The sequence below is a fragment of the Lactuca saligna genome, chromosome 9 (genome assembly GCF_052625555.1).
Source record: "Lactuca saligna cultivar CGN05327 chromosome 9, ASM5262555v1, whole genome shotgun sequence".
NCBI lineage: Eukaryota > Viridiplantae > Streptophyta > Magnoliopsida > Asterales > Asteraceae > Lactuca > Lactuca saligna.
Window position 1 is genome coordinate 43,078,100 of NC_136425.1, and position 12,314 is coordinate 43,090,413.

At 32.9% G+C, this 12,314-nt stretch overlaps 2 protein-coding genes across 2 annotated transcripts; one reads left to right on the forward strand and one right to left on the reverse strand.

The window, feature by feature from the left end:
- Window positions 1-979: 979 nt before the first annotated feature.
- Window positions 980-1,613, reverse strand: LOC145018604 (uncharacterized). The gene is made up of 2 exons (XM_078976481.1): window positions 1,285-1,613; window positions 980-1,172 (listed from the first exon to the last, which is right to left on the reverse strand). The coding sequence occupies exons 1-2, from the start codon at window positions 1,602-1,604 to the stop codon at window positions 1,100-1,102; spliced, it is 393 nt and encodes a 130-aa protein (XP_078832607.1). The 5' UTR covers window positions 1,605-1,613; the 3' UTR covers window positions 980-1,099.
- A 3,870-nt stretch (window positions 1,614-5,483) lies between these two features.
- Window positions 5,484-11,139, forward strand: LOC145016284 (uncharacterized). The gene is made up of 9 exons (XM_078974655.1): window positions 5,484-5,498; window positions 5,571-5,643; window positions 5,715-5,963; window positions 6,073-6,144; window positions 6,255-6,925; window positions 7,044-7,284; window positions 7,368-8,723; window positions 8,850-10,440; window positions 11,097-11,139. Exons 1-9 carry the CDS (start codon window positions 5,484-5,486, stop codon window positions 11,137-11,139), a joined length of 4,311 nt encoding a protein of 1,436 aa, XP_078830781.1.
- The last annotated feature ends 1,175 nt before the right edge of the window (window positions 11,140-12,314 follow it).

A 12,314-nucleotide genomic window follows, 5' to 3' on the forward strand; every position in this document is an offset into this window, starting at 1 on the left:
AATCGTTTTTCTCCCTCTCTTAGACGAAGACAATGTGTTTTTTTTAAGAAAAAAAGTTTGAAAATATTCCAATTTCTCAAAAAAATTTACCCCAAATGCGAAACTAGGTAAAATTTTCCATTTTGCGAAGACTACAGGGATGCGAAATGAAAATTCTGCACTTTTGTCTTTTTATGACCCCATTTTGCGAAGTTGGACCACTTATATTATTTCTTGAAAAGATCAGGGGCCAAATGCGAAACTCTTAGCTTTCTTCCCCAATTCGCATTTATACATTAAAAACTTCGCATTTTCATTCAAATTCTTCGCATCTTGCATCCATCCGTCTTTGAGTTCATTCGCATTTCATCGCATTAACTGAGAAATTAATCAGTTGTCTCATATTCGCATTTCAATTGTTTGAGAAACCCAGATACGAACCCAAATGCGAAACCCACTGATTTCAAATGCGAACCAACCAAAAATCATCAACCACGTACTTGTGTCACCAAATGCGAACGGAATATCACCATTAAATTCTCCTCGCATTCTATAGATGCGAACACAATCCAGATCTCCGACTCCAAGCTTGCGAAATCAAAATCAATTAACCTCAAACAAATCGTGAACTTCTTATGCGAACTGTTTTGACCCACAAAACCAAATGTGAACTCAATTGATGTCATATGCGAACTGATTTCATAGATGCGAACACAATTGATTTCATATGCGAATCCACATCCATCGATATGAAACCAATACCAGTTACAAGCAATTAGTAGCAACCATCTATCCTCTAATTTTCAATTACTCAGCCTTCGCTTTTCATACAACCCGTCGACCCTGAAAAATCGATAAACACCAAATGTCTCATTTTTAGATCGATTTTCTGATTAAATGTCATATTTGAAGAATGATCGATTTTCTGATTAAATGTCATATGTGTGACATTGGTTGCCTTTTAAAAGGCATAAAAACAAGGCATGCATTTATACCCCAGAAAATAATAATGTAATAGCAAAGGAAAAACAACACCATAAAAACATGTTACTTATTTGAAACAATCCAAAAAAAAGACAACCATAAAAATTCCAACATCAAATAAATCTACTAAAAAAACTTAGGTGTTAACAACTGCATCTTCATCATCCTGAGATGGCTGGTTTTCAGCTGCAACAGTAATCAAACCACTCCTGACAAAAAAATAAAATTTAAGTCATTCATAAGTTTCTTGATCCTTGAAATATAAAAAAAAAAAAACAGTTTTTCATGATCGTTTGTAAAACAAAGTACAAATGATCTTACCCGACATCAACAGGAAATTCACCATCTTCTTCATCACGAAGCCTATAACATCTGTTTCGGCTTTGAACTTTGACACGGGGTCTCTTTAGTGGTGGTGACAAAGTTTTTGGTTTTGTTGAATCTAATGTGTCAGACTTTTCCACAGCTTCATCATCCAGCTTTTCATCTTCAGAACTTAGAATATCAATAACCTCATCCCAATTCCAATTTAGCAATGCCCATTCCCTTTTCTTTTCTTTCTCATGTTTCTCATGCATACAAAGTTGAAGGATGATTTGATCACATTCCTGCTTATTTACAATGCTACTTGAGTTCGACATTATGGCCGTTTTTCTATATCAAAAGTAGTATTAGTTACAACGTAACAATTAAATCAAAAGAGAAAACAAAAAATATGTGAACATACCTTCTTCCCAGGTGGAAGAATCAAGTCATTATCGAATTTCAGAGAAGAAAACATAGATATTTATTGTAGAGGGTTACCCAGGTGTCAATATTTTCCCGCTCAAAACCATTCATATCCCAAATTTTAAGGATCAATGTTAGTCAACATATTAATTTCGAAATTATCTTTACAGTTTATATCATTATTAATTAGAAAAAGATAACACTAACTTCGAAATTATCATAGTGCTTATCAGATAAGCACTTCAAATTCTATCCAAACTGATTAGGATTTTTTAAATTGTCATTTAAAAAAAAAAAACTGATGATATACATTAAATCTATCTCATCCATTAATAACAAACATGTTTTGTAATCTGTACATATATACACATTTAAGATTACGAATCTCGCTTCCATACTTTACCATCAAACCATTTGTTCCATTGATTTCATAAAACCATCTGTTCTATATGCTATATCAGAATCAAACAGGTATTGAACTTTTACTTTATTTCATAGTACAAGCAATATGTATTAGAAAAACCATCAAGTATAGCAATTATTAACTGAAGTGTTTTTCAGTTGAAATGGATATTTATCATACTACTGTTAATGAATTTTCTGCTTTGGGGCAAATATATGAATGGTGGAACATTACAAGTGTTAGAGTATTGTATGTTTGGGAGGACATGGAAAACAACAGGATGCTCTTGTGGATGATAGATCGCCAGGTAAGGTTTTTTTCCAATTAAAATATTCAACTTCTATTAAAAGTTTAATTTTGTAAATAATACCATTACCATTTTGTTATTTACACCAGAGAGAAAAAATATTAGCAATCATACCTCGCCATTTAGTGCCCGGATATCGAAACATGAATCTGAAAGGAAATGTATTCTCTGTGCAACATTTCCAAGTTGATGAATACTATTTGGACAATCCAATGTACCAACAGTACAAAATCTGCACCAGTGATAAGGCGATAATGATAAACCATGCCACAACTTTTACTCGGTTAGCAAGCGATTTTGCCAGTGGATATCCACTTTATCCAATTGTGTCTACTGTCACAACTGTTGCACAAGATCATACAAATAAAAGAAGGCTTGTTGGTATATTTATATCTTTTTTTTAATCATTTTTATATCATCTACTATAAATTTAACAAGAAAATATGTTTTTTAGATGTGGTTGGAAGAATAGTATGGGGCAATCGAATCAGACAGCTGCGATCATTTGAGTTAATTCTCCAAGATGAGACGTAAGTATATATGTATTCAAAAAACACTTAAAACAACATAGTTTTTTTATTAAATTTATTATCATTCATTATAAGAGTTTAAACAGCATTACCTTTTAATAGGGGGAACGTAACAAAGTTATTGTTGTATAACGTACCAGCAAATCTTATGATTAAGGTTATTGTTGCAACATACAACAAATCCATACTCTATGTTTCTTGCATGAAGCTGGTCCACAACAATTTGGGTCAGTTAAAAAATATGATCAGTATATAATTTATATTAATATCAACATATTCCAAATTGTAAATACATATTATTAAATTTTATGCCACATGTTTCATGTTTTTGCAGGTAATTTATTGGTTTCTACTGTTTTAACCGGCTTTGATGTTGAACCACAAATGTATGAAGCTGATAGGATTAGAGCTAGATATTGATGAGAGTATTAGAAAAAGATTTTCTTGAAAACTTTTTTAATTCCCGTGTTTTCAATTCAGTTGTGGAACTTTTAACACATATGGTTTTACCACATTATATCTTTTATCAGTTTTAAGTTTTATTATTGGTTTTGTTAATTTGTTAACTTTTCATTCGTGAATGTGGTGTTTTTATTTTCTTTTTGACTTACTACTATATATATATATATATATATATATATATATATATATATATATATATATATATATATATATATATATATATATATATATATAAGGGAAATACTTCATGGCAGTGGGATTTATAGCAGGGTTTATAAGGTGGAACTGGGTAAAATTTTCCATTTTGCGAAGACTACAGGGATGCGAAATGAAAATTCTGCACTTTTGTCTTTTTATGACCCCATTTTGCGAAGTTGGACCACTTATATTATTTCTTGAAAAGATCAGGGGCCAAATGCGAAACTCTTAGCTTTCTTCCCCAATTCGCATTTATACATTAAAAACTTCGCATTTTCATTCAAATTCTTCGCATCTTGCATCCATCCGTCTTTGAGTTCATTCGCATTTCATCGCATTAACTGAGAAATTAATCAGTTGTCTCATATTCGCATTTCAGTTGTTTGAGAAACCCAGATACGAACCCAAATGCGAAACCCACTGATTTCAAATGCGAACCAACCAAAAATCATCAACCACGTACTTGTGTCACCAAATGCGAACTGAATATCACCATTAAATTCTCCTCGCATTCTATAGATGCGAACACAATCCAGATCTCCGACTCCAAGCTTGCGAAATCAAAATCAATTAACCTCAAACAACAAATCGTGAACTTCTTATGCGAACTGTTTTGACCCACAAAACCAAATGCGAACTCAATTGATGTCATATGTGAACTGATTTCATAGATGCGAACACAATTGATTTCATATGTGAATCCACATCCATTGATATTCACCTCTATCCTTTCTCGATCAACTACCTCATCGTTTTTCAGTAATAAGTGTTTATCCCCATGAAACTGCATCCACTTCCAACTGGATTAACCTATATTCATACTAAAATTTTAAAAAAATAAATAAATGCTAAAAAACCAAATAGGTTACTAAAATAAAAATAAAAAATTCATACCCATAATTAAAGCTATATGCTACTTCATCTTTTTTCAGTGATAACTGGTTTTCGTCCATCAAACTGTATCCACTTCCAACTCTGATTAAATTATTAGACCTGTATTAAAAAACAAGGAAAAAGTACGAGAATTTTATACGTTTTTTCATGCAATTCCTATTTATTTTTTTTTAAGAATCTACAAAAATAATAATTAAAATTGAATTACATGTAAAACCAATTCAAAACAAAAAATCTTATTTTGTTTCCTGGTATAATTTTGAATACTTTTCAACTAATAAGATAAAAGTAAATCAAAATGGATTACGAATTTTCAAATTTTATTATAAATATACACATAAGTATGAACTATATCTAATCCTTTCATAACAAACTTTTAACCTATATATATATATATATATATATATATATATATATATATATATATATATATATATATATATATATATCTATATATCTATATATATATATATATATATATATATAGAGAGAGAGAGAGAGAGAGATTTGCGTAGTAGATGAACCATAGGCGCCAATTGCAAACATATTCTATAATTATAATTTAACATATAAGAAGGCTTCATCGGTTCTACAGTCTGCTACTGCGTATGTTTACTATTTACGATTTTTTACTTTCTCGATTATACACCATTCACACTCACTTTGTGTTCCTTTGTACATGCATAAACTACATATATTCTATCGGCTTCACAAAAACCATCTGCTCTATCGGATTCATCAAAATCAAACAGGTATGTGTATTTAACTTTAAATTATTTCTTATTCAAGTACTATATGATGAAAAAGTCTACTATTTATAGTATTTTTTTAGTTAGATGCAACATGTTTCAAAGTAATTAGCTTCACCTAAGAAAAGAAGTATCATCAAACCAATATATGTCGGCAACTCAAGCATCATCTCTTTATAGACCATTCACATTACCAGAAACACATAAATAAAATCTGGTTTTGATCTAAACTATTATAACAAAAACAAATGGTAATAAATTTCGTATTTGAATAATCATACTTTTTGATTTGTTATGTATAAAATAAAGTATACATTTTTTTGTGTGTTTTACAGTTTGCAATGAGGTTTGACGGTAAAGAAAATAAACATAATAATGTTATCCAAATTGATGCAGAAAATACAAAAGGTATGTCACATATTTACAATCATTATTAGTATATCATCGTTATACATTTTTCATTTAAAAAAATGTTGCAGAAAAACGAAAAGCATATAATAAGGCATGTTACGAACGACGAAAGGAGAAAAACAAAATGAGACGAATAGCTAATGGGGAAGGAAATAGTCAAAACGCAACATTTTTGTCAAATGTGCCAACAGTAAATAGGAATCTGGTGGATATTACCAATGCATCTCCTACATGTGTAATGGATTTTGGTCAAAAAAAGTTGATTTATAATAGAAACCCTTATCAATGTCAGACGGAACCAACCATAACAAAACCAGGTAACTATGTCTGAAGTTATCATATTACAATCTAAGTAGTACAACATTACATTTAACCATAATCTTTCATAATTTACATTCTTAATGAGAAATTTTTGTTTATACGTAGGTATTCAAAGTCAGCCTGACGTAATACTACCTCCACGCGATGAATTGATAACTCAAATTTCAACATCAATAGGTCAGTATTTGATTTTTACCGAAAAATATCATATATATTGGCTAATAATTATGTGTAATTATTTTAATTTTATTTATATTACATTTAACTAATGAATAAAATGTCTACAGATCCACAAGGTTGTATCCATGGCAATGTCACTCCATCAGTACAAAATGGTAGCATCTCGGATGATCCATATAGTTTTGTTTTCGCCGGTATCCGTAAAAAACATCGTGTGGTGAAGTTCAATGATATATGTAGATATTGTGGGGCAAAACGACTACAATTTGAATCTGCTGGCTTTTGTTGCATGAGTGGAAAGACAAAGTTGGCAGACTCATCTATTCCTGACGAATTACACAATCTTTTCACCTCAGAAACAAAATTAGGCAAATTGTTTAGAAAGAATATACGTGCATACAACACCAACTATTCATTTGCATCAATGGGCGTAGAAGTGGATGAATCGATGGCCAATATGACATCTGGGGTATACACTTTTTGTGTGAATGGAGGGATATACCATAGAATCGATCAGTTAGTTCCAAGGAAAAAGGATGAACTTAAGTTCTTACAATTGTATTTTTACGATGTTGAAGCTGAGATGTCAAATAGACTCGAATGGAAGAATCTTGCTAAACCAATTGTTGAAATTTTGACTCGCGTTCTTGCTACAAACCCATACGTTGCAATATTTCGTAGCCTTGCTGATCTAGGACCGCTCGACAATTACAGAGTCACTTTAAATGCATCAGTAGAACTAGACCAAAGGGTGTACAACCGGCCAACCACATCCGAGGTTTGAAATTAATTATGTACATATGTTTTTGAGAAAAAAGATGTTTCATGTATTAAATATAACTATGCAAATTACGTACCAGTTTTAATCATATTTTTTCTATTGTATAATTTCACAGGTTGCTGGTATTTGGATTGAAGGCAATGACAACATAACCGCATATAAAAGAAGTATTATAGTATATGGAAGGTCCGACAAACCAAAAACAATTCAATCTTATTGGGGATGTTATGACCCATTGTGTTATCCTTTATTCTTTCCAAATGGTGAGCCTGGATGGCATTCTAACATACTAAGGCAAGGGGTTTCATTCAGAGAGATGGTTAATGACGACCAAATCTTCGATGAAGATCTAGAAGGTACGCATAGCCACAATTTTAATATTGTTAAATTTTACAAATGTAAAAATTGATATAATTTATTCAATTTAATCATTATGTAGAGACTGATATAAGAACGGGTAGGAAAACTGTAACTATGCGGGAGTACTACTGTTACAAGTTGCAGATTCGATCAAACTTGAACGTAATTATGTTAGGAGGGAGATTATTACAACAATTTGTGGTAGATATCTACATCAAGATTGAGACTTCGCGTTTGGAATTTTGTAGAAAAAACCAATCTACAATAAGAGCGGAGTTATACCAAGGTGTTGTGGATTGTGTCAATGCCGGTGAGGTACAAGCAAGTATGATTGGGCAACGTGTTGTTTTGCCAGCAAGTTTCATCGGAGGTCCTCGTGACATGCGACGACGATTTCTCGATGCTATGGCTTTAGTTCAAGATGGAGGGAAACCTGATATATTCCTTACAATAACGTGCAATCCGAATTGGCCTGAAATCCAAAATGAGTTACTTCATTTTCAAACAGCACAAGATAGACCAGATCTGGTTGCAAGAGTTTTTCATGCTAAGTTACATGACCTTAAGGAACAACTCTTGAAGAGGCACGTCCTTGGTGTGGTGAGTGCATATGTTTATGTAATAGAGTTCCAGAAACGTGGTTTACCACATGCTCATTTTCTCTTAATGATGAAACCTGAATGGAAGCTCACCAATACAGACCATTATGACAAGTATGTGTGTGCCGAAATTCCAAACCCGACAAAGTATCCTATACTACACGATCTGGTCAAATCACACATGATACATGGTCCTTGTGGTACATTAAACAAAAAATGTTCTTGTATGCAAGGCGATCCACCAACCTGTCGTTTTAGATACCCTCGACAATTCAACGAAGCCACAACACAAGGAAAGGACACATATCCGGTTTATCGAAGGAGAGATAATGGAATTGCTGTGAATAAACAAGGTATTATGATGGATAATAGATGGGTTGTCCCATATAACCCAAAGTTGTTGATGATGTTCAACTGCCATCTAAATGTTGAGGTTTGCTCGAGTATAACATCAGTGAAATACATCTTTAAGTATATTTACAAGGGTCATGACAAGCAAGTTATCCATATTGATCCAGATGCACAACCTGTTGTTATCAATGAGATAAAACGTTTTCAGGATGCACGATACGTCTCCGCTCCAGAAGCAGTATGGCGAATTTTTAGCTTTTCTCTTAATCAAATCCACCCTAATGTGATCACTTTGCAATTGCATCTTCCAAACCAACAGTTGGTTAGGTTCACTGATGATGATGCAATGAAATCAGTTGTTGAGAGGGAGAAAGATAAGAGATCAATGTTGACTGCATTTTTCAAGATGAATAAAGATAACGTTAATGCAAGAGAATATTTATACAAAGATTTTCCCAAACACTTCACATGGAATAAAGAATCGCGTCTATGGAATCCTCGAAAAGTATCATGAGCAGTTGGTCGTTTGGTTTCTGCAAATCCTGCTGAAGGTGAGCGATACTATCTACGTGTGTTATTATGTCATGTTAGGGGTCCTACATGTTTTGAAGATCTGTACACAGTCAATAACGTAAGACATCCCACATTTCGAAAAGCGGCTCTTGAAAGAGGGTTAATAGAGACAGATGATAGTTTATCGCAGTGTCTTGTAGAGGCCTCCTTCTTTCAGTTTCCAAATGCTCTCAGAAGGTTGTTTGCAACGATATTAGTTTTTTGTGATCCTGGAGATGTTCGCAAGATATGGAATTCCCACTACAATTCTCTCTCCGAAGATTATAGTAGACAATACGACAATGTCAATCGAGTACAAAATATGGTCCTTACAGACATAAGCGTATTCCTACAATCTATGGGTAACAAGCTTGATAACTTTGATCTCCCGACTGTAAACACCGATTTGAATTTTCAGTCTGGAGTTTTTCGAGAGGTACAAGAAGAATGCTCTATAATTGTGGAAGATGTCCATTTGCGTGCCAAAGAGTTTCTCAATCCTGAACAAAAATATGCATATGATGAGATCATGAGGCATGTGTGTACTGATTGTACAGGAGTGTTCTTCATAGATGGTCCTGGCGGAACAGGAAAAACATATCTGTACAAAGCTTTACTTGCTAATATACGCAAACTTGGTCATATTGCACTCGCCACAGCTTCATCGGGTGTTGCGGCTAATAACATGCCTGGGGGGAGAACAGCTCACTCGCGTTTCAAACTTCCTCTAACTCCAGATAATAACTCATTCTGTAGAATCCAAAAACAAAGCGGTACCGCTCAACTACTTCGGCTTGCAAAAATAATCATATGGGATGAGGCATCGATGGCAAAGCGACAGGTGGTGGAGGCGTTTGATCGGACAATGCAAGATATCACTGGGGTGGCACTCCCTTTTGGTGGAAAGATAATGGTTCTGGGAGGCGATTTTAGACAAGTATTGCCAGTCGTAAGACGTGGGACACGAGCACAAATTGTAGACTCTAGCCTACGAATGTCGCCTCTTTGGTCTTCGATTATAAAGTTGCGGTTAACAATAAATATGAGAGCACTTACTGATCCATGGTTCTCAAACTTTCTATTACGGGTTGGTGATGGAGTTGAAGAAACAGTGGACGGAAGTTTTATTTGCATCCCTGATGATATGGTCATTCCATACACTGATAAAGAAAAATCATTAGATTCTTTGATTGATGCAGTGTTTCCCTCATTGGAATTTAATAGGTCTGAATCAGATTATATCATATCGCGGGCAATATTATCTACAAAAAATGATAGTGTCGATGCGATTAACGATTACATGATCGATCGATTTCAAGGAGAAGAGAGAATTTACTATAGTGTCGATGAAGCCATAGATGATAAAAATGGCTTCTATCCGTTGGAATTCTTAAACTCGATCAGTGTTAGTGGTTTACCTCCGCATTACCTTCGATTAAAAGTTGGATGTCCGATAATACTGTTACGGAATATTGACCCAGCAAATGGGTTGTGTAATGGCACCCGATTGATATGTAGAAGCTTTCAGCAAAATGTTATTGATGCAGAAATAGCTGTTGGTCAACATGCAGGAACAAGGATATTTTTGCCTAAGATTCCTTTATGTCCATCTGATGATGATATGTTCCCATTCAAGCTAAAGAGGAAACAGTTTCCTATTCGATTGTGCTTTGCAATGACAATCAATAAAGCTCAGGGACAAACAATTCCATATGTAGGTATCTATCTTCCAGAACCAGTATTCTCACATGGACAACTTTATGTTGCATTGTCCAGAGGGGTTTCACGTTGCAATACAAAAGTATTAGTAAAGCCTAACGAAAATTCAAAAGGTGATGGGGTTTATACAGCAAATGTGGTGTATAAAGAAGTATTGCACGATTAATATTTTGTGTCGTCTTGACTGGTTGCTTTTTATTGGTTATTTGATGCATGATGTAACAAATAACACCATAGTTTGATTATATTGTCTTCAACATGTACTTTTTTTTAACATAACAATTTTGTAATGGAAACATATCACCGAAAGAACTCACATGCCCCGCCGCTTTGCGCGGGTAGACGTCTAGTATATATATATATATATATATATATATATATATATATATATATATATATATAGGTGTAGGTTCTACGGAAAACAAAAAACCACTAAAAATCCTAAAAATGAATAAAAAATACTTGGAGATCACAAATTTTTTTTTGACTTTATATATAAAAAATTTGCAACTTTTTTAACAAATTCGGTGAAATTGGTTTTGAAAAAAAAAACAAAAAAAAAATCAATTTTATAGTTTTTTTTTCAGCGAAATTGTTAAAAAACTTGCGATTTTTTTATGTGTAAAATAAAAAAAGTTTTGTGATCTCTAAGTATTTTTTTAATGCTTTTTTATGGTTTTTTTGTTTTTCCATATAACACTTCTTTCTCTCTCTCTCTCTCTCTCTCTCTCTCCCTCTCTCTTTATATATATATATATATATATATATATATATATATATATATATATATATATATATATGTATATAAAGAGAGAGGGAGAGAGAGAGAGAGAGAAAAGTGTTATATGGAAAACAAAAAAAACCATAAAAAAGCATTAAAAAAATACTTAGAGATCACAAAACTTTATATATATATATATATATATATATATATATATATATATATATATATATATATATATATATATATATATATATATATATATATATATCAAGGTTCCAAATAACGTAAGACGTGTCTTGGTGGCAAGGTAAAAGTTAAGCCTTGGCGAGCCATGACGTTTTTCAAGACGTGACTATATCATATACATTAAAAGATATAAATCATATTGTAACGCCCGCGTTTCCAGGCTAGGCATTTTCGTTGATGTAATAGTCTAGGTTAACATTTGTAACCCGTTTTGAAATAATAAGAACGTATTATTTGAGTATTATGTGTTTTGTGCTTAATTGCTTAATTATGTGATTTGATTAATTAAGAATAAAATAAACGTCAAAACTTAAGTGTAAAATAAACTAAATATCTTTACATAAAGTTGTAGTGCTCGAAACAAGGATTCTGGAGATATAAGGAATGCCAAAATCCGAGTTATAACGAAGAAGTTATGACCTGTCGAAGTTTTGCGACAGAACCGACAACGCTGAATGACATAAAAAGTGAAATTTATGTTAGAGCAATATTTAGCCTTAGTGATCTAAACGAAAGTCGTAGAGTTTGTTAAACCGAGAGCGTGCATAAAAAGAACGCCAAAATCTGACTTCGTATGAGGAAGTTATGATTTTTCGAAGTTTCGACTTAGCGGTATGAAGCCCAAACACTCGATTTGAGACCGAGCAGTTTTTAGCCAAGACAATCTAAACAAGAATCGAAGATCCCGTTGTTAGTATCAAAGCGATGAAAAGTTAGGCGAGAACGGACGTTGGATGAAGAAGTTATGAATTTATAACGAAAATTTTCTGTCCCGGCCTATTAAAAACAATTAATAAAAATAAAGTCAAAATTAGCTGACAGAGTCTAAACGAAA